This window comes from Pleurodeles waltl, chromosome 3_1 (genome assembly GCF_031143425.1).
Source record: "Pleurodeles waltl isolate 20211129_DDA chromosome 3_1, aPleWal1.hap1.20221129, whole genome shotgun sequence".
Lineage (NCBI taxonomy): Eukaryota > Metazoa > Chordata > Amphibia > Caudata > Salamandridae > Pleurodeles > Pleurodeles waltl.
This window is the reverse complement of record NC_090440.1, coordinates 629,334,537-629,357,333: the sequence shown is the minus strand read 5'-3', so window position 1 is coordinate 629,357,333 and position 22,797 is coordinate 629,334,537. Positions and strand designations below refer to the sequence as shown.

At 43.7% G+C, this 22,797-nt stretch overlaps 1 protein-coding gene across 1 annotated transcript in view; it reads right to left on the bottom strand.

Annotated features, from left to right (window-relative positions):
• LOC138284401 (mucin-5B-like) overlaps positions 1–22,797 on the bottom strand; it is a 1,991,087-nt gene that overhangs the window by 1,814,599 nt on the left and 153,691 nt on the right. The window contains exon 4 of the mRNA XM_069223138.1: positions 17,279–17,366. Within this exon, the coding sequence (XP_069079239.1) occupies positions 17,279–17,366 (88 nt within the window). The remainder of the gene's footprint in view (positions 1–17,278; positions 17,367–22,797) is intronic.

The window sequence follows — 22,797 nt, the reverse complement described above, 5'->3', positions numbered from 1 at the left end:
TGCATAGTGGACCCCACGTGGTGTTTAACTGACTGACGAAAGACCTTCACTGGGGGCACTGAGTGAAAAATATATACCCACCCCTTATGAATTACTTTAAGCTTTGATTGCTTGGCAATTCCAGTTGGAGCCTCTTGGCTTTTAAAATCGTCAATAAGTCCCTGGAGCTCTTTCTGATGCGACTTGCTGTGATGGATAAGTCTGAATATATACGAAAGGAAACGTTTTTCTCCAAACAATTGTACATATTTGCCTTAATGGCGTGAGAGAGAATTTGTTCCTTTATTATGAAGTCCCTGAAATTCACCAACATGGTACGGGGAAATCTGGTGTTAGAGTGTCTGACTGTGGATGATTGTTAAATCACAATTTTGGGGTGCTTTTTCTGGAAGTATATGTTGGAAAACCAAGTCTGAGATGACTTGAGTTACTATAGTTCCTCTTTCCAAAACTTCAGGAGTTCCCACGAATCTCAAATTAGAGCGACAAGATCTATTTTCTACATCATCGATCTTAATCTGGAGCTACTCTAGCTCGGACTGGAGTCTAGGTAAAGACGTTTCTTGACTGTTCCGTAAGTCCTCCTAATCTGATACACTTTGCTCAACCAGAGTCCCTCTGCTCGGCCCGAGTCACCTGAGAAGAGAGCTGCTGAATGCTTGTGCTTATTTCACCTAGCTTCTCATTAATTTTCCTGTGGGCCTCTTCCCGGGAAATTTTAAATTCTATAAGTTCCTTAAGAATCTGGTTCAATTTCATCTCTACTGTAGTTTTCTCTGACATCGGTTTGGGTAAAGGTGCGGAGGCTGACACAGTCTCCACTGCAGATTCCATGGGCAACGATTTAGAGGTGACACTTTGCAATTCTGATGGGGGATCTAGAAGGGGATTTGAAAAACAGTTACTCCCTGATCTCCCAGTTGGGAGGGCTGCTCCTGCATGCTTTGTGCTTTTGGGATACCTCATTGTGACCAAGGGATATGTCTGTACCTTCTAAGCGTTGATAGAGCACAAGTGAGTGAGAGTCTAGAAAGAGGTCAGGTCTTTTGAGGGCTGGTTTGCTGTATCGCTGGAGCAGATGTTGGTTGAGGTATGTGCTGATGTAAGTGATTACATGGTCTTGTCCCTGATTGAACTGGGCCCTCCTTTCATGGCATGCTCCCAGCATTGCTGGATGATCCAGGTCACCACGGGAATCTTCTAAATGGGCACTCATCCTTGCAGAGGCCTCAACTACCTGGGAGGAGCCGGACAATTTCCGGCTTCTGTTTTTTCGAATCTTTACTTATAAAGCGTGGTTTGGGAGTTCTGTTATGAGTTAAGCGATTCAATTAATTTGGCCTCACCCCCTCTCACTGGGGGACACACGATGAGTCCCCGGAGAGCCGCAAGCTGCACCTGCACTAGGCAGTCCACTTCTGCAGCATCTCAGGGTCTCCTCACCCTGCATGGAGGACTAATTTGTTACCTGCAGGGTGCTTCAACCACTTCTGTTCAGTCCAACGTGTGATGGTTCGCGCTTCAGAGCTATTGGAGTTGTAGTGTTACGTGGCTTCTCATGTGTGCTGTGAAGGATAATGGACAGGTTGTATTGCTTGATAGAAAGAAGGGGCTGGGGAGCAGCTGAGGACCTGTTATTGGTAGTTCTATTTGCCTTAATTAAAGTCATGCTGAGCTCCTGCTTGGCATGAAATACAAAGATCCTATCTCCCTATGTTAGAAGGAGTAGCTGATGATTTGGGCCTCAGCCAAGATGCTCTATTATTCAAATTGCGTCTTAAGCTGGACAGTTTTAAGACAAAGTTCCCTTTGGTGGCCAGAAAGGGCTAGCACCATAATATGATGTTTTTTTTTCCACTAGTGCATCTGATGGCTGGGCTGCTGTCCAGTACTATGCCATATAGTTATTATTCGTATAATATGACATTTAATATAATCAGGCCTTCTTGTTCTCATCCTCTGTAACTTAACACTACCAAGCATATTGCAATTAGGAGATCAAATTAAATGAATGTTTATACTTGTATTGTACTTATCCTTGATGAAGATGACCGAAAAACTATCTGATTCTTTTCCGGCGCTCCCTCCACTCTCATGATCAGCCTCTCATCACTGAAAATTATGCCATTTACAGATTGATGCCAGGTTTCCGTGCCAGGTGTCTGCGTGTCAGTCTTCAATGCCACGTACAATACCACTTACAGACTTTATTGCAGAGTCATTGCTGAAGTCCTTCCTGTCTCCTTGCCTTATAAAAAGGATCACCAAGGACCATGTGCCGTATCTGTAATCCGCCCGCACTGTGTCACCATTTCCAGAGTCCAGGGCAGTGATGCTGAAAGTCCTGCTCCTCCCGGTCAATTGTGGTTCCGCAAAATGGGGTCATTGCAGTGGTCCACCAGCCCTGAACCAGCACCAGCCCATAGACCCTTTTCACCACGTGTCAGAATAGCCTTGGGCTGGTTATGCCAATCCCCTCACTGTTTCACCGCTGCCTGGCTGCCGGGCTGTTTTCCAGCACGTCCAGCGCCGTCATGCTGCTGCTCCCTCAACCGTAGACTCGATTACTGAGCATGACGGGAGCTCACATTGTCCTCCTCCGAACAATTGGAGCTTAGTAAGTCTTAAGGATACAAATGTTGCTGTACTGATAAAGTAACCAAAAGATTCAAAATAGCAAAGGAAAATACATGATAGGAAGTTCCAAAGTACTAAGGTCTGTGAGAGTCTTGTGTTTTGGAAGTCATAACATAGGGCCCAATTCCAACTCTGCCTTAGGTGCAGAGCTGAAGAAAGGCACGGGAGAAGTTGATTGCCCATTCAGATGCTTGGGGATTTCACAGTCTCAAAGCCTAAACAACATTAAGGGATTTTATTGCTAAACATTTTAATATACCAGACCTCGTAATGTCCACATGGTGGATTCTCCAATGAAAGTTGCATCAGCCCAGGGACAGGATACTCTAAAGTCCTTGATTTTGAACAGTATCTCCCCTTATGAGAACATGTCAGGATTAAAGGAAACGAGAGGTGTTAGAAAATGGGTTGGTGGTTGAATGGGGTATGAGCCCTGGTCAAGCAGCAACCACAATCCTTGTCAGGTAAGTGTCAGGCAAACCCTAAATTAACCTGTACTCAACCTCTGGTGGTTTGGTAGTTGGGCTTAACTTACAGGCAATGTGTAGTGTATTTGTGTAACACTTCAAACAGTAAACTAGTGAAAACACCACACGAAAATATTCCATACCAGGTTAGAACAATAGATCTGAATTTAATAAATACAACAAGACCAAAATGACAAAAATCAAACAAGAAGAACTTGAGTTCTGATTTTTTAAAGACTAAAATGTAAAATAGTACTCAGAAGCAAGAATCGCCAACCAGGAATATCTTGTTGCACCAGACAGGAACAAAGTCAAAAGTTCAGGCCGACCACGATTGAGGCTGGGACGGCTACCAGGACCCAATTAGGCCAGCTGAACCAAAGTAACTTAAATCCTGGTTGCAGAGCATTGCATGGATGCAAATCAAAGATGAGTCATACAGTTGAGGTGATGTGTTGGTATTGAGATGGTGCAAGGCTGTAGTGCAAGGTCCTGTTGTGTCATCATCAAGGATCCTGTTGACAGGTCTTGAGATGTGAAGGTGGGTGTCAGGGATAGGTTGTGCAGCTGAGGCGAAGCTTTGGTTCAGATGAGCGCAGAGGCTGCAATGCTGAGCTGTAGTGTTGTCATCGAGGCTGCCATCGCCAAGGAGTGTGCAGAGCTGGTGCCAGGGAATGCATCACGCAGTGGTAGTTCTGAAGACAATGCACCAGTCCCTAGATGCAGTAATGCAAGTCTGTTTCACTGGTTCTGTTCCACAAAGTAGTGGTAATGCATCAGTTCTGCTCCTGCAGCAGAGGATGTATCCAGTCCCCTGGAGCAAACACATGAGGTCTAACACCAAGGTTTCAGGACTGGGGTAGTGTCAGCAAAGAAAACACAGCAAGGCAGGAGTTCGGCAATGCAGCAGCCCAGCTGAGTGGCAGTCCTTCTGCAGCACAGCATTTCCTCTTCCTGGTATTCTTCACAGGTCCAGAAGTGTACTGAGTTGGTGGTGTCAGAGGTTGGGATTGTATACCCAGTTGGGCCTTTGCAGTGGGGGAGACTTCAAAGACAGCTCTTTAAATTGAGCAGAGGTCCTACCATGGTTCTAGACTCACTAAAAGGGGTTATGCAGCCCTTTGTATGGGGATAGGACACAGCCTATTTAGATGTAAGTGAGACTGTGTCCAGCTTCTCCCTCCTAATCTCCCAGGATGACTCATCAAGTCACACCTAAGCTCCCATTGTGTGTGGATGTCAATGAGGAATACACAATGCTCAGCTGTCACCCACCCCAGACAAGGGATCAGAGACACGCAGAAGGCACCAATTGACTAAAGTAAAAAAATGCAACTTTCTAAAAGTGCCATTTTCAAAATTGTAATTTAAAATCTGACTTCACCATAAATTGTGATTCCAGAGCTGACAAATTTCAAATGTTTTTCTTTTCCCTATTGTGAATTACATTTATAAGATATAGTAAGGTGATCCCAATGTTATCCTAGCTGAGAGATAGGCCTTGCTGTAGTGAACAATTTCGTAAAGAGTTTTTCACTACCAGGACATGTAATACCTGAAAGTACGTGTCCTGCCTTTTAAATACATTGCACCCTGCCCTCTGAGTTGTCCAGGGCCTAATCTAGGGGTGATGTGTATATATATATAAAAAGGCAGGATTAGGCCTGGTAAAAGGGTTATTATGCCAGGTCCAGATGGCAGTGTAAAACTGCAATCACAGACTGCAATGGCAGGCCTGGGACTTCGTTAAAGGGCTCCTTAAATGGGTGACACAATGAGTGGTGCAGGCCCACACTTAGGGCCTGATTCTAACTTTGGAGGACGGTGTTAAACCGTCCCAAAAGTGGCGGATATACCACCTACCGTATTACGAGTTCCATAGGATATAATGGACTCGTAATACGGTAGGTGGTATATCCGCCACTTTTGGGACGGTTTAACACCGTCCTCCAAAGTTAGAATCAGGCCCTTAGTGTTTAATTGACAGGCCCTGGGCACATGTAGTGCATTTTACGATGGTCTCAAAAGTTAATGTAAATATGTCAATTGGGGATAAACCAACATTATCATGTTTAAGGGAGAGAGCACTTTATCACTGGTTAGCAGTCCTAATACTAGCACAATTGAGGTCAGAATAATGGAGGAGGTAGGCAAAAAGATGGGGTGTCAGGTCTAACAGGAGGATACCTGCAGTTTGTTGAATCAATGGAAGCTACACTTGACCCATCAGGCAGAAATGCTCAGAGGGAGTCGGAGAGAACCTTGCAGCAACATCTTATTTCAGATGTGGTGGCTCAACAAGAATTTTGTGAAGGTCCCAGGACAGCTGAAATTCCTGAACTAATAGTAAAATTGCCTCATTTGTGCTCTTCCCAGTGCCTTAGAGTAGAGGAGGGGATTTTGTCAGAGGGTAAAGAGAGTAAAAATGATAGGTCATTTTCCACTACTCAGCTACATCAATTAACCCAATCTGTGCAAGCATCTTCAGAGGTTGCATCAGCGGTTGAAGCAGATGTTGTATCAAATAAGGTAGAATTTAGTCACACAACCAGCAATGTAAATAGTTATCATCCTGACTCACCATGCTGTTTACTTGAAGTGAGTGGAACCCTTGATCTATGTTATACAGTATATACTTGTTCTAATGAAGACAATATTCCAACACATGTTGCAGGACCTAGTTCTGTCAAATTTGCAGCAAGCAAAACAAATCTCCCTCTTCAAATACATAAAGACAGCTTTAACTAACAATCCAGAAAAAGTTAAAGAACCATCCAAGTTATAGGACCATTATCTATGGAGCCGTAAAGAGCTGCAAACCCTACTAGAATGGAGGTGAATAAGGTAAAACTCTTTACAGATAACAAAGAAGTTGGCAATCTATTGTCCTCTTGTGTGCCTGCTTTTGTGTACAAAAGTGGTAAGAGATATATGTGTGGCAGAACCCTTGCATATTATAGTCTTTAACTAGCGTCACAGGAAAATGGACCCCAAGGGTCTTAAGAAATTAGGAGATAACAGTACTAAGAAATTCCCTAAAGAAGAGTGGACCCAAAGGAAAACAAAAAAGAAAACAAAACTTTCAAGAAAAGGCTGAGGAGTGCAACATTTGAGAGAAGGTGGTTATCAAATATCACTCTGGGTAAAGTCAAAAGAATTGGCCGCTTTGGGGAAAGGGGTGGTATATGTGGCATTGTCTTCTGAACACTGTGAGCTTGTTGCGCTGGATGTTGAGCTTTACTATTCATGTGTTGAGGTATCCTTTGTGCAATCTTGAATGTATCAACACCCTAACACATAACCCATTGAAACTCCAATATATAGATGGTGCAGTGTCTGTTTGAGCATTACACTTGTATAAAAGATTATGTGCTACAAAGGGGAAGAGATACTTCTGGTAAAGCGATTTCAATAGATGTTGACAAATAGGCCATAGGGCGATGGATCAAAATGCTTACACCTATTGTGGTTTTCATGCAGAACGCCAGAATGTAAGATTCTACCATGCTGAATGCTATTTTAATAATGTTCAAGGATAATTTTTCGGAGCAGAAGATAAAGCAACTTGTTTGGTCAGCAGCTTAATCATTGGTATATATGTAATTATCAAGCTGCAATGGAGATCATGTTCTCCAAAGTACATCTATGCCACTTCACTGTATCATCAGTACAAACACAAGCTGTCTACTTTTTTAATTTTTCATCACTTGATATCTCCATTTATAAAGATTGGATCTTGCCTAAAAAGTGAATGAACTTGAAGAAAACAAATTGCAACTTCAAGGGCACAGAACAACCGAATTGCTATCTTCACCAACCTCTAGAGAGCATGGTGATATCTTCAGCAGCAGGTTAAAGGTGTTGGTTAAAGAATCACTATTGTAACTCACACGTCCTGCTACAAAACCAAATCCAGTAGCATCACCAGAAACATCATCTGTACTGGATTGTTTTGAGGAGTTCTATGACTCACATCACATGCACAGATTGCAAGAAACTCAGGAGCAGACAATGTAAACTATCACAATAGGCGATGTCACAGGAGTGCTTGTGTAGCCAAAGACATGGGAAAATGGATCAAAGACCAGAACTCAGCAGACTGGCAAAAAAAATCTACTCTGAGTCGGTTTTTTATTACAGCCATGCAATTGGCAGTGTCAGAAGAACCAGTATGTCTCCTCAAAATGTGGTAAATGACATGATTATCAAAATAATCAAGGATTTCAGCTCTTAAAACTTGGGGTGTGCAAAATTTACATAATCTGTTATCACAGATTTATGCACACACTGAAAAATGACGTAAACATATGTATAATTACACAAAATGTGAATCCTCCATTCAGCACGAAAGGTTAGTGCAAAATGCATATGTTAGCAATATCTGACTTGACAATTCATTAAACCAGAGAACACTGAACAACATCTGCTATTTCTATGTGTTAACTGTTAATTTGTATTGCATTTGCATCATTTACAGAAAGCTTTACTAGCAACTTATCTACACAAAGTGGTGTAATAGTGTAATTTTGGGATTTTCATGTAACAGTGTGACACATGAAAGTGCTGAATGAATGAAAATGATGCCAGCATATCCTACATTTTGCATACACCTACTATATAGGTCCACAAGTTATAACATTGGATGATGATTATATCTGAGCTATCACAGGTTTGGCAAATGTTGTAGTCCCTTAATATGAGGATGATCTGTGCATATTCAACTAAACACTAAAAAGTAACCTCACAATGCCTGCTGTTAAAAAAAACCAGAACACATTTGCATTGTAGCTGGTAGGTCAAGAGATGTAAATGAACAAAAATGGGCTATAGTATTCATACTGCAATGCACACACAGATAAGCAAGGGCATAGGCATGATTTTGGCCTGGTGAGTGGTCACAATTAGTTCAACCTTAAAGTCACTCACACACTTTGAAATGAACAACAAACAAAAGACCTAATGTCACCCATGTCTACCATTTCATCCCCAAGCTCAGCTTTCACTGAAGATTGATTATTTGTGTGGCTTCCTTTGAAAAAGAGACCCATAACGAACACACTGCTTTCCTTGAATACATTAGCATCTCTGGTTCTTCTGAGTCTTCTGAGAAGTTCCAGTGTATTTTCCTTTTCTTGTACAAAGAGGCTGTCTTCACCAGAACAAAAGAAAATCAGCATATCTGATCCACATCAGCTAGGTGAAAAACCCATTGCTGGCTATCTACTTCAGTGACAATATAAGTACATACCTATGGACTGAAATGTTTCTATTTATAATCATACTCACTACTCGCGCAAGCGGCAAATGCACATTGAACAAAATGCTGGCTGTTCATAGCTAAGCTTGCTTTTTTAAAGTTTGGATAGCTAATAATTAAGGGAACATACAGCTAATTATCTGAAAATAGTAATAGTTTATCCACTTATGCCATGTTATGGTCCTCGCTCTGTGACCTCACACACACCATTTCTCTCAAACTCTCAAATATTTTCTTGTTTCCTTCAGCAGGCCTTCTTTTATGTAAGTGGCCTTTTTGACATTTCTTCCCTGTGAGTTAGACATGCTCCCAACAGACAATGTCAGAATATAATATCACTGCTTTCATAGAGTTTCACATTTACTTATAACTGGTTTGTGCTGTGTGTGTCTTCCCGATTTTGCACTTCATCCTAGGTAATTAACTTTGGAATCTATGGACTGGTAAATAATGTTTGAATTGTGGTAGTTGCTATCTTCTTTCAATGCCATTGAAAATGGACAAAAACTGTGGGCCCTATTCACAAAGGTAAATATTGACATGAGTATATCTACTTGTGTAAATTTACTATTACACTTTAGAGTAAATCTACTACTTTATGTGTATTCACCATTGAAACTAGGGGTCAAATCTAAATTTAGAACTGTAACTTGCCACATATAGGCAAATATCTCTGCCTCTTTGGTGAAGATCTCCAGCACTGTGGTGGATATCTTCACCATCATAGTTGAGATCTCTGCCACATTGGTGGAGACCTCCCTACGGGAAGGAATAGTAAAAATGTGAAAGTTTCAATATTTTTCTAAAAACATTTTTAAAATTTATAAATCTAAATGTAATATACGTTTTTAACCTAGAACTAATAAAATCAAATGTTACAGCACATTACCTCTACGAATAAATACTTATTAGCTAATTACGTATTCAAATTTATAAATATTATGTTTTACATAAAACGAAATAAAAGCACCCCATGTAGTGATTATATTCTTACTTAAAATTTAGTCAACTTAATAAAACAGTGTATTTAAATAATTTAAATTGCAGTCAACTTTTAATAAAAAAATGATAAAAAAATTATATTTGAAATATAGGTACTCTTAGCAAAATAAGATATTTGATTATTAATTCTTTATAATGTTAAGAAAAAATTATATGTATATACACAGACTTTAAAGGTTGAAATAATTAAGTTATTTAAACATTATGGCCCTCATTCTGACCTTGGCGGGCGGCGGAGGCCGCCCGCCAAAGTCCCGCCGTCAGGTTACCGTTCCGCGGTCGAAAGACCGCGGCGGTAATTCTGACTTTCCCGCTGGGCTGGCGGGCGGTCGCCTTCAGACCGCCAGCCAGCCCAGCGGGAAAGAGGCTTCCACGATGAAGCCGGCTCGGAATCGAGCCGGCGGAGTGGAAGCTGTGCGACGGGTGCAGTTGCACCCGTCGCGTATTTCACTGTCTGCGCAGCAGACAGTGAAATACATGTAGGGGCCCTCTTACGGGGGCCCCTGCAATGCCCATGCCAGTGGCATGGGCACTGCAGGGGCACCCAGGGGCCCCGCGACCCCCCCTACCGCCATCCGGATCTCGGCGGTCCGACCGCCGGGATCTGGATGGCGGTAGGGGGGGTCGGAATCCCCGCGGCGGTGCAGCAAGCTGCGCCGCCGCGGAGGATTCAATGGGGCCGCGGTACACTGGCGGGACCCCGCCAGTGGTGCCGGTCCGACCGCGGCTTTACCGCCGCGGTCGGAATCCCCATTGGAGCACCGCCGGCCTGTCGGCGGTGCTCCCGCGGTCCTCCGCCCTGGCGGTCAAAGACCGCCAGGGTCAGAATGACCACCTATATCCTCTGAGGTGTTATAAATGCCTGGCTTCATTAGTTATGTGGAATCTTGTTGCACAACCTGTGAGTGGCCTTGTGTGGGATTAAACTTTAAGGCTGGGCTGGAGTGTATTTACTACTGTTTTGTCACTTCAAGGATAGTGGTAACTTTAGTGTGGTTTGTGAATTGAAATAGTCTTATTCTTTTGTGGGTGGGTATTTGCACTAGCATGTCCTTCTCTCATCACCTTGTAATCATCCATCGGTCCCTCCTTATACCTACCTAAATCCCTCCCATTTAGTCAAAGATATTCCCCAATTTCACATCACTCACCCAGTCTCTCCCACATTTACCACAAAGTAGTAAACTTGCATATGTGCAGATCTCTCCTTAGAAAGCATAGGAGAGGTGGAAGAGGAGACTTTGACCATGGGTTAATGAATTTCATTTTTAGTATGTCAGTAGTAATACTATAGTACTACTTTATGTATTACCAATTGCAGTTTATTAACGGTTCCCTAAATTCTTGTCCCCAACCATTGAATCATTCCCTTACCCTCTTCTTCAAAATTGTGATATCTGTTAGGTTGTAATCTAGTTCCAACATTGACATATTGCACATTTGGTTGCACTCCCTATTCATAAAGATAAACATGGTCATAAACATACATTTATGACCATTGACTGTTTTCTGGGGAATGAGTAGACACTGTTTCAGAGAAGAGATAGGAGGGGTGGCCCGGGTGCCCTAAAGGTTCAGACATCTGAGCATACCACTCCCTAATTGAGGGTACAGAGTCCCAGTTAGAGAGGTAGGGGAAGAAAGGAAACAGCACTGACTCCTATTCAACCTCAGGGTAGAGATCCTGGGCTGAGTAGCCAGCCTCAAGTTATCACTCTGGACTGGTGCGAAGGAGAGTGGAATAGAGGTGCCTAATGCCTGAGGCTGTTGCCCCATCTCAAAACCACAGAAGGCAGAGGCCCTTGGATGGCCTGGGGCCTGGGTGTTGACACTGACAGCTTACAGTAGGCTTTGTTGGTTGCTGTCCTTATGGGCAGAATTTTCCTTTAGTTCGGGATGTAAATCCGATTCAACCTGTTAATGGCCCACTTTGTTGTGTGTGGTGGTACTGTCTGCCTACTGGGATGTATCTTTGAGCAAAGTACGGTTAAATCCTGCACAGGTCAGTTCCACAGGTGAGAAGAAGGGGCAGTTCAATGGCTCAGGAGAGTGTAACTAGAGGAATTCAACTGAATTCTGAGGGTCATAGAACTGGCACAGGGCTGTGCAGTAGAGGACCAATGTCGATGTCATATTGTCTAACCAGGGAAGACCATCAAGGTATTGATTAGTCTCCCCTGGCTTTAGGCTGGAGGGAGGTTATGTTGGAACTGGCCCTCTCTGCAGGGTCTTACCCCAAACATTTTGCCTATTTACCTTGAATGTGTGCTGGATTTATGCTTTTGTTGGCCTTAGGACTTTACGGCTAGCTAGTGCTACAGTGCTTATGCACACTCCCATAAACATGCTTTTGTTGACATTTACCTAATTATCATATTTAATTTACTTATAAGTCCCTTGTTGAGTAGTATATTTTATATACAGGGCCTGTACATTAAATGCCCCCAGTGGACCTCCAGCACTTATTGTGCCACTTACTTAAGGAACCCTCCAAAACATGTCCCAGGACTGCCATTGCAGTCTGAATGCAGTGTCCCAATGCCATGTTGACTTGGCCTTTAAACCCCCTTGTCAAGCCTTAAACTCCCCTTTTATTATATATTATTTACCCTCATGATAGTCCCTAGATAGCACATAGGGTGGGGTGCTGTGTATATTAAAAGGTGGGGCATGTACCTTTAAGTTTTACGTGTCCCGGTAGTGAAAAACTCCTTAAAACCGTTTTTCGCTACTGTGAGGCCTACCTCTCTCATAGAACAACATTGAGAATTTCTTATTACTTTACTAAGCTGTAATTCCTAATTAAGAGGGTAGGAGGATGGCCTGGTTTATAGTGGGTACGTAAGGCACTTATACATTATGTAAGGTCAAGTTATCCCTTATTAGTGAAATGTAGGCAGTGTCGAGAAGTAGGCTCTCTAGAGGTAGCTGTGGATGAGCAGCCAAGGCTTATTTGGGAGACATGCAAAGCTCATGCAATACCACTGTAGTCACACAGTACTCACACACATGAAAGAAAATACTCAGTGTTACAAAAATAAAGGTACTTTATTTTGGTGACACAAATACCAAAAATACCATAGAGACAATACTCCCTTAGGAGGTAAGTACTACACAAATTATATACACTAGTATGCACAAGACAGGTGTAACATTAGTTGGAAAACAGTGCAATTAGTGAAAATCACAATAGTTAGAAATGGGACTAGGGGAACACAAACCATATACTAAGTAAGTGGAATGTGAATGTTGGTTTCCCACCTAGGCAAGTGTAGTGTGTAGAGGGGTGCTGGGAGCACTAAACAACCCCAAAGGTAAGTGCTGGAACTCATCCAAGTGCCCAGGAAAGCAGGAGTAAATATAGCAACTGCCCCAGAACACACAGAAACACGAGAAAGAAAATTATGCACAAACCAGAATAGACTGCAAGACACCAAGAGTGGATTCCTGTATCAGAAGACCTGTGGAAGAAGTGGACCAAGTCCAAGAAGCACAGAAGAGTTCAGGGAGAACAGAAGCCCCTTCTTACCTGGATGAAGGTGCAAAAGAAGAACCACCGGTGAAGAAGAACAGTAGGTATTTACACCCAAGAAGACAGCGTCAGGTTCCTGGTTGGTGCAAGTGATGTCTGATGCCGGAAGGAGGACTGCAGTCTGTTTTGCGTCGCTGGAGTCTGCAAACAAGCCTTGCCACACGCGATGCTCGTGGTTAGCAGAAAATGGCGCTGCCCGGGTCCGGGAAGGAGCAGGGAAACTCTACTCAGGAGGGGTAGTCAGAGGGGGCTCTCAGGAACTAAGATAGTCCACAGAAGACCAGGCAGTGTGCACAGGAGTCCCACAGTATAAGGCAAACGAAGGTGTGAAAGGAGGCCCACACAGCACTACGACAAAGGCTCCCACACCACTGGAGAACCACTCAGGAAGATGTGCCTCACAGGATAAATTGCTGGGGGCCGGAGCTGCACGGTACACGAAGAACTTCATGGAAGGATGCCAACAAGCCTTGGCAACTGCAAAACACACGAGGGTACTATCTTGCTTGGGGAGGCAAGCTCTTACCTCCACCTAAGTTGGGCAGTAGGACGTCAAGACCATCAGGACCACTTCGGTCCACCACTTGTGATGCAGGATCCAGCTCAGCAGGAGAGGGGATCCACACAGCCGGTCGTCGTTGCAGTAGGTGCCCGCAGAAGCAGGGAAGTGACTCCTTCACCCCAAGGGAGATTCCTTTGCTCTTCTGGTGCAGGCTGAAGACAGGCTGTCTTCTGAGGATGCACAACCAGGAAACAGTTTCAGTTTCTGGCAGGAGCTGAAGATACAATGTTGCAGAAGTTGTCCTTGCTTCTTTGTTGCAGTTTGTAGAGTTCCTGGAGGGTCCAGATGCAGTTTCTTCAGTGAGAAGTTGAAGTGGAGGATGCAGAGGATTCCTGCTGGAGTCTTGCAATCCAAATCTGAGGAACCACCAAAAAGAGAGACCGTAAAAAGATCTAAAATGGGGATTGGTCACCTAACCAGGTAAGCACCTACTAGGGGAGGGCTCTGACATCACCTGCTGGCACTGGCCACTCAGATGCTCCAAGAGTTCCCTGCCAACATTGAATCCAAGATGGCAAAATCCAGGGACCCTCTGGAGGAGCTCTGAGCACCACTACTGGGGTTGTGATGGACAGGGGAGTGTCCCCTTTCCTTTGTCCAGTTTCACACCAGAGCAGGGACTGGGGGTCGCTGAACTGGTGTAGACTGGATTTTGCAAGGAGGGCACCAGTTGTGCCCTTCAAACTATTTCCAGTGGGGGGACGCTACCCCTCCCAAGCCTGTAACACATATTTCCAAACTGAGAGGGTGTTACACCCCTCTCCCAAAGGAAATGCTTTATGCTGCCTTCCTGGGCTCAAGCTGCTCGTGCAACAGTTGAGTAGAAACCTGTCTGAGAGATGGCAGCAGCTGGGCTCCCTGAAAAACCTCAGAAGGCTGAAATCGCAGTACTGGGGGTTGGCTAAGGAACCCCAAGAGTGCATGGGATCAAACAACCAATGCTTGCAAAACCATGGGGGTATGATTCCTACATGTTTGATACCAAACATGCCTATGTTCGGAGTTACCATTATATAGCTGGACATAGGTGGTGATCTATGTCCAGTACATGAGCAAAATAGTGTCCCACGAAGTCTGGGAAAATGGTCCTGGAGGTCGTGAGGGCACCTCTGCTAGTGCAGTGGTGCCCTCACACACAGGTACTTTGCACCATGCCCTCAGGGCTGGAGGGCCTGCTATAGGGGTGACTTATAAGTGACCTGGTGCTGTGTAAATGGCAGTGAAAGGGTGCACGCACCTTTTCACGCAAGCTGCCATGGCAGTCCTTTAGAAGCCTTTGCATGGGCAGCCTATGGATGGCAAAAGATATGCTGCAGCCCATAGGGATCCCCTGGAACCCCAATGCCCTGGGTACCTAAGTACCATATACTAGGGTCTTATTAGGGGGCACCATCATGCCAATTGTGGGTGAAATACTGGGTTACCAGTATGCAGCAACCATAATTTAAGGGAGCAAGCATAACTACTGGGGACCTGATTAGTAGGCTCCCAGTAGACACAGTCAAACACACTGACAAACAGGCCACAAGTGGGGGTAACCAAGCTAGAAAGAGGCTACTTTCCTACAAAGAGGAGGCAGATATGTTTGGTACCTATGAAATTGTAATGATAAACTCTTTTCAATGGTAAAGTCAGCATTTTTATTACAGTTTTGAAAATGGCACATTTAGAAAGTTGGCCTTTTACTATCCATAGCCCTTTGAGCCAGCAGCCTGTCTTGCGTCCTATGACTGGGTATAGTTGACACTTAGACTTTGTGAATTCTGCCCAGACAATCACACAAATGAGCGATCTCTCAGCAAAGGGGTGTCCGACCTCGTGGAACTGTCTTTGGCTACAGCCCTCTGCCTCGCCAAGCTAGGGATTTTTTACTTTCATTTTAGTGACTAAGTCCAAAGGTAAAAATCTTCACCACAGCTTTGCTGTACAGCCATCTGATGAGGATGCTCTCTTCTTGGACATTCTTGAAGCCTTGTCCTGCTTAACGTCTACCTTCTCAGGCATTTTATTTCAAGAATGTTTCTAAGCCTGAAAGAAAGCGATGACTGGGCCCAGTCCACTTCTTGTATCCAAACCATGCTGAATCGCGGTGGGCCTTACCTTTTGCCTTTGACCGTGTCTCGAGCCTCTAGATATCCACAGTTGGCACTTTGATCTTTCAAGCACTAGATTTCACTTAAAACTTTAAAAATTCATAAATCTGGTTCTACTTATTAGATGTTTGTTGTACAATAATTGTTAAAATATACTCTATTTTTTTGTGTTGTATTTTTCATTTTATGACTGTACTTCACACATTGCCTGTAGGTTAAGCCTGACTGCTTTTGTGCCAAACTACCCAGGGTTAAGCACAGGTTAATTTAGTGACTTTTTGAGGTTCACTCTGCATGTGACTGGGGCTATTGCTTGGCCAGGGATCACACCTCAATCAACCAACAAACAACCCAGTTTCTGAGTGAGCTATCTTACGATCTTGGTGAGCGAAAGAAAAGGCTCTAAGATGTCGTTTTTTACAACACAACAGCAACCTTTAAATACCTGTAAATGAACTGTGCATTTGTTTCAAAACATATCAGCAACAAGGGAAGCACAAATCAAGCACATTGTTTGGTTTTGCAATCCTGAAGTGTGACGGAAATAAAGATTTTCATAAGGTGAAAACAAATCAAAACACTTTAATTGGTGATGTGGAAATGATAAATATTTGCAGAACCCTACTTCTCACACATTATCATTTGAAGGCTACATAGTTCTATAAGTAAAGCTGCATGTCAATGCAAAATCTGATGTCATTTCAATAGAAAATACGCTGTCTATAAATGACAGTGCGCTACCACACCATGTTTTAGTTGTATATGTGTGACAGTGTGCTCCAAACTACACCACCGACTGCATACCACACTCTTTCCACTCTTCTACTGAATGGAAGTGAACTATTTTCTACACTTGTTATTTGTGTGACAGTCTGATTTTTCACAGTCCCCATAACTTCAGTGTTGTAACATTGATGGCTGCACCGCCACCAGTTGAAGAGCATGCAGATGTCGCCTGCACAGTGAAAGCTTGAGCAGTTTTTACACGGAAGTGAGAGCAGCTGTACAGTAAAAGATGGACCAGGGGCTCACACGAAAGACAGCACATTGATTCTAATAGGTCACACTGTCCCTGTTTATATCCAGCACAGTCTTTTAAAGATTCACCAGTGGCACCAACAGAGACAGTGCGCCCATTACATTTTATGGACCCGGGTGCATAAAAAAATATTTTTGTGAGGAAAAGAAATATCACATTGCCATGATAAATTAACAGGATAGTGATAATATAGTTCTATCTGCATACAAATTACTTTGCTTTCCCACAAGCGTTCAAAAATGTACTTTGTCGATTCCCGTTGTGATGTGTCAGATTTGTAGTGTTTAGTGTGTTGTGCTCCTAGATGGACGAGAAAGTAAAACATACCTCCACTCACATATTATTGCAGCTGCATGGAAGCCAGAGGTGGCGGTGAATATATTGCCAATGACGAGAGAAAGAAAGAAAGAAAGAAAGAAAGAAAGAAAGAAAGAAAGAAAGAAAGAAAGAAAGAAAGGAAGGAAGGAAGAAAGGAAGGAAGAAAGAAAGAAAGAAAGAAAGGAAGGAAGGAAAGAAAGAAGGAAAGAAAGAAAGAAAGAAAAACATTTTGAAATGGAACTTCACACAAAGATGAGCAACTCAGAGTGGAAGAGGCCGTAGAGCACTCAATATCCAGTATCAGCATGTCTCATTCGCCATCACTCAAACAAACGAGAAATAAACGAAGAAAATATTAAAGCAAGGCCCACCTTCCCATTCAAAATCGTTGTTCTGGTTTCCATCAAAGTTGCCACACAGCCCATTTGTGCTGCCTTTATATGATTCTGGCAGTGACACCTGCAAAAGATGAACAATACATATGTTAAGGCAGGTTGTGAAGAGTTCTGACGATCCTCCTCATCACTATAGGGGTCATTATGAACCTTGAAGTCTCAGGACCCCTCAGGTTTGAAGATGACAGTCAGACCATCGCCAATGCGACGGTCCGATTCCCGTATTACAACCCTGGAGGTCAGTACTATGAGGGGACTGCCAGCTCTGCCAGTGGTCTGGCAGTGGCGGCAATCCTAATCGTGACATGTGCAGTGCAGGAGCCCCCATGGCCAGCACCAAATTATGCATGTGCCCCACTTTTCATAATTTCTCTTGACAAAATGATAGCGTGGGAACAGCTCGAAGAACCAGAACATGAGTGGCTTTTGCTTTCAGTGATGCAACACAAGGAAATATATTGCGCTAAAACATAATCCAAAATGACCGATTTGTATTTTGCATAATTACCGAAATCTCGGCTAATTGTCCCCAAATTTCAGGTATTTCGGCAAAACGAAATAAGACACATTTCACACACCAAAATTTAAATGCATAAGTAAATGTAGATCTACGTAGTGAAGAATTATTATAAACCACTTAGAAATTTAGAAAAAAACATACATGACACAATGTATTTAGTTTTAATTGGAGAGAACGAGTTTTCATTTCGTGCCTTTAAACACTGTGCACGTGCTTCCTCTTTACATACTGAGGCAACCGCTGATTACTGTGGAGTAGAACATGATCTAGCCATCTTTAGTGGTGATGACTGGCCAAAGTGATAATGCTGTGCATTGCTCCCCCATCATTTCTCAGAGCTGTACAACCAATGAGAGAAGGAGATACAATTGTAGAATACAGGGCTATAGTAGAAGGACTCACTCCATGGGGAAAAATACACTAGGGAGAAGAAAAGGAAGAAAAAGTTTGAATTTGCACACATGGTAATACCCTAAATGTAAAGTTCTCTGATGCGGAGAATTTCAGTCAAAGAGAATAAAATCCTCTTGGAAACGTTACACAGCCTTTCCAATAGTTGACTTGCTTCTGCGGACTATCGGGAATGTTCACAAAAGTCGTATATTGGCACTTACACATCTGAAAATGCAATGCAATTTTTTGACTTTCTGAATGTGACGCTTATTAATCTTTGCAAGCAGTTCACAAGAAATGCATTGCCATAGCTGAGTTTAGCAGTGGTAAAAACTTACAGAATTAAAGCATTTGGGGGGTTTGTTTTTGGTTATTGATTTCAATTGCCTAAGTGGTTTAGGGTAATAGCTTGATGATGAATGGATGACTCCATACGCTCACTCAGGATTTCCACTTTTTCTTAAACTGGAAGATTGGGATAAGAAATAGACAAATGGCTGCACTTTATCGTAGTCTCAATAGTTTTTGTTGGTGATTTACCATACCTAGTAGCTTTTAGTTTTGCAATGTTAAAACTAATATAGTTCAATTTATTTAATTTTGAGTGCGTGAGACTAAAGGAATTATTTAGTATTTGGGAGACAGGATTCTGTACCCTGTCCACCAAAACTCTTGATTTGCCTGCTCTAGTTAGAATTAGGTCCACTGTCCTGTTTCTGTCTCTGCTAGCAGAAACTTTAGACTGACATGCCCAAGGACATCACACCACCGGTCTAAGTAACTCCGAGTTTCTGCCCTATTTGGGGCAGAAATTCAGACACAGCTTGTTCCTGCTCAGCACCACCAGGAAAAGCCTGATAGACCTACCAGCAAAAAACTAAAATTACCCTTAGCCCCTGGGAGAAAACTTCTAGGGTGTCAAGGTCATTTTTTGTTTTTATTTTAAAAACAAACCTCTGCTTTGGGAGTTTGTTTTGCAAAACTTAAAACATTGCTACGTGAGCAGATGAAACATGGAGACTGCTCAGCAAAGCTACAGTGCCTTCAGAAAGTAGAAAGATTTTGCGACACAGGCAGAGATCTCAGACTATGGTGGGCAGTCATCTACTAAGGTGGCAGAGGCCATCACCTCCACTACTTTGACAGAATGGAAGGACACCCGCCAAACCTGAAGTGATGCTGTACGTTATGAAGTACAGTTGCATCTTAGAAGGTACAGATGGGGAGTTTGAACAATATTACCCTCTAGATAGGTTTTTGAAACAGTTCTTCTGGTACCTCATAATTTGTGGAGCAGTTGCACATCGACATTAAACAAAGAAAGGGGATTAGCTTGATCCCTTTGGTACTCCTCTTGTATGAGGGACCCATGAGGATTCAGGTTTACATTGACAAACTGACTGACTTATTGGACTTGCCTGGCATTGTTCTGCCTCCCTGCCCTGGTGGGACTTGTTGTGCCAGGGCCCTCCGCTTTGCCTCAATCGCTGGCTGCTACTGTCAGAGGGAGGGGTTTGACATTGTGCTTCACAGCGCTGCTTCCCCCGCCCCAGTGCAGGACTTGTTAGACTTGCCTGGCGTTGTTCTGCCTCCCTGCCTTGGTGTGACTAGGTGTTCAGGGCCCTCGACTTTGCCTCAATCACTTGCAGCTGCTGTCAGGGGAAGGCGCTTGACATTGCACTTGATAGTGCCGCCTCTCCCCCCACAATGTTGGACGCACGCTAGACGTGCCCGGGTGCGGCCCAGACGAAGACCTGGTCAAGTGTGGGCTGTCTGCACACATCTGTGGCTGGACGAGGCTTGGCTGGGCCCCCCCCTTTGACCTCTTTTAACTGTCTCAAAAAGGGGTGATCAACTTGTGTGATAAGGAGAAATCACACTTTACCACCATAGTAATCATGGTGAAGCACAAGACTGAAAGGGGTAATGTTGCCACCTGTTCATCAGTCTCAATGATAACATGCTAGAAAGGGTTGTTGGGATTGTTTCTAATGTAATTGAGCTGACTGTGCACAGATTGTCTCTAGATTTAGGGGCCCGCCTACTACTTCGATGGATGGTGGCATCTCAGTTGCTCACTTTGAGCCTATGCCTGGGGGAGGCCAGCAATCTAACATGATCTGTTTTAACACATGCATTGATGAGCTTGCCACCAACAAGTATGACCTGGCAAGTTGGCCTGTGACTGCTTCTGCGATAACTATTAGGTGTAAAAGAGAAACGGGAAGGCCAGCACCAGTAAAGAGGAAACAACCCCTCTGTACAACAGCTGCCAATAATAACCAATTGCTCTCCTGGGTACAACAGTGTCTGTATCTCAACCACAAATCCCTTCAATTTCTACAACACAATATCCAGCTTGTCAGACTAGTGACACTCTGCTCCTCGACCCCCCTTGCTCGCAACAATGTATAAAAATGTTAGTTCCATCCTTGAGGAGAAACTGAATCCCCTGTTTGAGCCTTGGTTCATCTTGAGGATTGTTTGAGCAGTGTGCCCATTCCCTCCCCACCATGTTTAGCTGTAAAGAAGGCAAAGATGGCAGGGGCTCTACCAACAAGGAGCCATACAAAGGAAGGACAACGTTGTGCATACAAGCAGTACAACCCAGTCAGGGACATGGTACTCTGTCTTTCCAACTAAATTGGTTAGTGCAAGCAAGGGAGCATCAATCACTGTCTCTAACTACTCTCAGAGGGACGTACACCCTAATGCTCCCGAATCTTCTGGTCCACGAGTTTCTAACTGTACCCAAGATAGACTTTGTTTTAAGCTCAGCAAAGACTACCTGGACTTGTACCCGGCTGCTTGACCCTGTGTAATAGTACTTGTTGGAGTGCCACCCCTGAGGGACTCTCAAAGTGAATCTTGGAAGGAGTTTATAGTTCCATAAACAGAAAGAATTAAATCCCCTAATCCCCATATCACCAATGAAATTATAATGGAATGAAGGGCGGGTGGGCGATTCCAGTCAGTAAAAGACATTGAAGGCAATTGCATCATAGTAAATTTCCGCACGCCATCTTGTCTTAGAAATAACTTACGAATGAAAGAAGCCATTATGCATAACAATACCAAGATAAGCTCCCTTCCCTTAGGACACTTCTACAAGCCCTTAACTTTAAATGCCCTACTAAGCCATCAATATAGGTTTTCCACCCTAGATGACCTCGATGTACTGGATTGACTGAGGTCCAATCTCAGCGGTAGGGCTACACACGTTTCCACCTCTCCAGACAGAGGGCCTGTATCTGAGGCTCCTTTATGTTCAGGCATTGTATCAGGACAAGATGTTCCTGCGCTGACAATCCTGAGTTGGAATGTGGCAGGCCTACAATCAAAGATTCAGTTACCAGATTGGTTATCCTTCATCAGACAATATGATTGTCTAATGTGTCAATGGTGACACATAATTTAGTTATTGATTGATTTGTGTGTCATAACACCCAGGCAATTCTGTCTAAAGCAGGTCTTGCGTCAGATGGGTTGGCCATTTGGGTGAACATCTTGGCAGGGGGTTGTGTTCAGTCTAAAGAATTGTGCAATGATAACTTCCAGGTAGTGAGGTATAAGAGGGGTCCGTCATTCTACCTAAGTAATTTTTATAACACTGATTTTATTAACACTCCCAACACCGGATTTCCTCGTCAGCTCGTTAGCTCAAGGGAGCAGTCATTGGACAAAAAGAAAAAAGGGAGCACACTGCCTCACACTCCAGCAAAAAGTAAGCCCCAATGCATCATGGTAAATGCAGTCACTTTGTTTTGTGTTGAAAAAGTAATCAAAAGTCTTTCACCTAAGTAGGTGCAGCAAGTGCTGTGTATCTCTGGATACGTGTTTCTAGGTTTAGCCCGTCATCAGCAGAGAGCAGCCAAGTCTGTGGGGTTGCTTGAAATGCCGCCAAAAGTCTTCTCAGGTTTCTGTACCACTCACTGGCGCACAGGTGCCTCACCAGAGCTCGTCAGCTCGTTAGCTCAAGGGAGCAGTCATTGGACAAAAAGAAAAAAGGGAGCACACTGCCTCACACTCCAGCAAAAAGTAAGCCCCAATGCATCATGGTAAATGCAGTCACTTTGTTTTGTGTTGAAAAAGTAATCAAAAGTCTTTCACCTAAGTAGGTGCAGCAAGTGCTGTGTATCTCTGGACACGTGTTTCTAGGTTTAGCCCGTCATCAGCAGAGAGCAGCCAAGTCTGTGGGGTTGCTTGAAATGCCGCCAAAAGTCTTCTCAGGTTTCTGTACCACTCACTGGCGCACAGGTGCCTCACCAGAGCTCGTCAGCTCGTTAGCTCAAGGGAGCAGTCATTGGACAAAAAGAAAAAAGGGAGCACACTGCCTCACACTCCAGCAAAAAGTAAGCCCCAATGCATCATGGTAAATGCAGTCACTTTGTTTTGTGTTGAAAAAGTAATCAAAAGTCTTTCACCTAAGTAGGTGCAGCAAGTGCTGTGTATCTCTGGACACGTGTTTCTAGGTTTAGCCCGTCATCAGCAGAGAGCAGCCAAGTCTGTGGGGTTGCTTGAAATGCCGCCAAAAGTCTTCTCAGGTTTCTGTACCACTCACTGGCGCACAGGTGCCTCACCA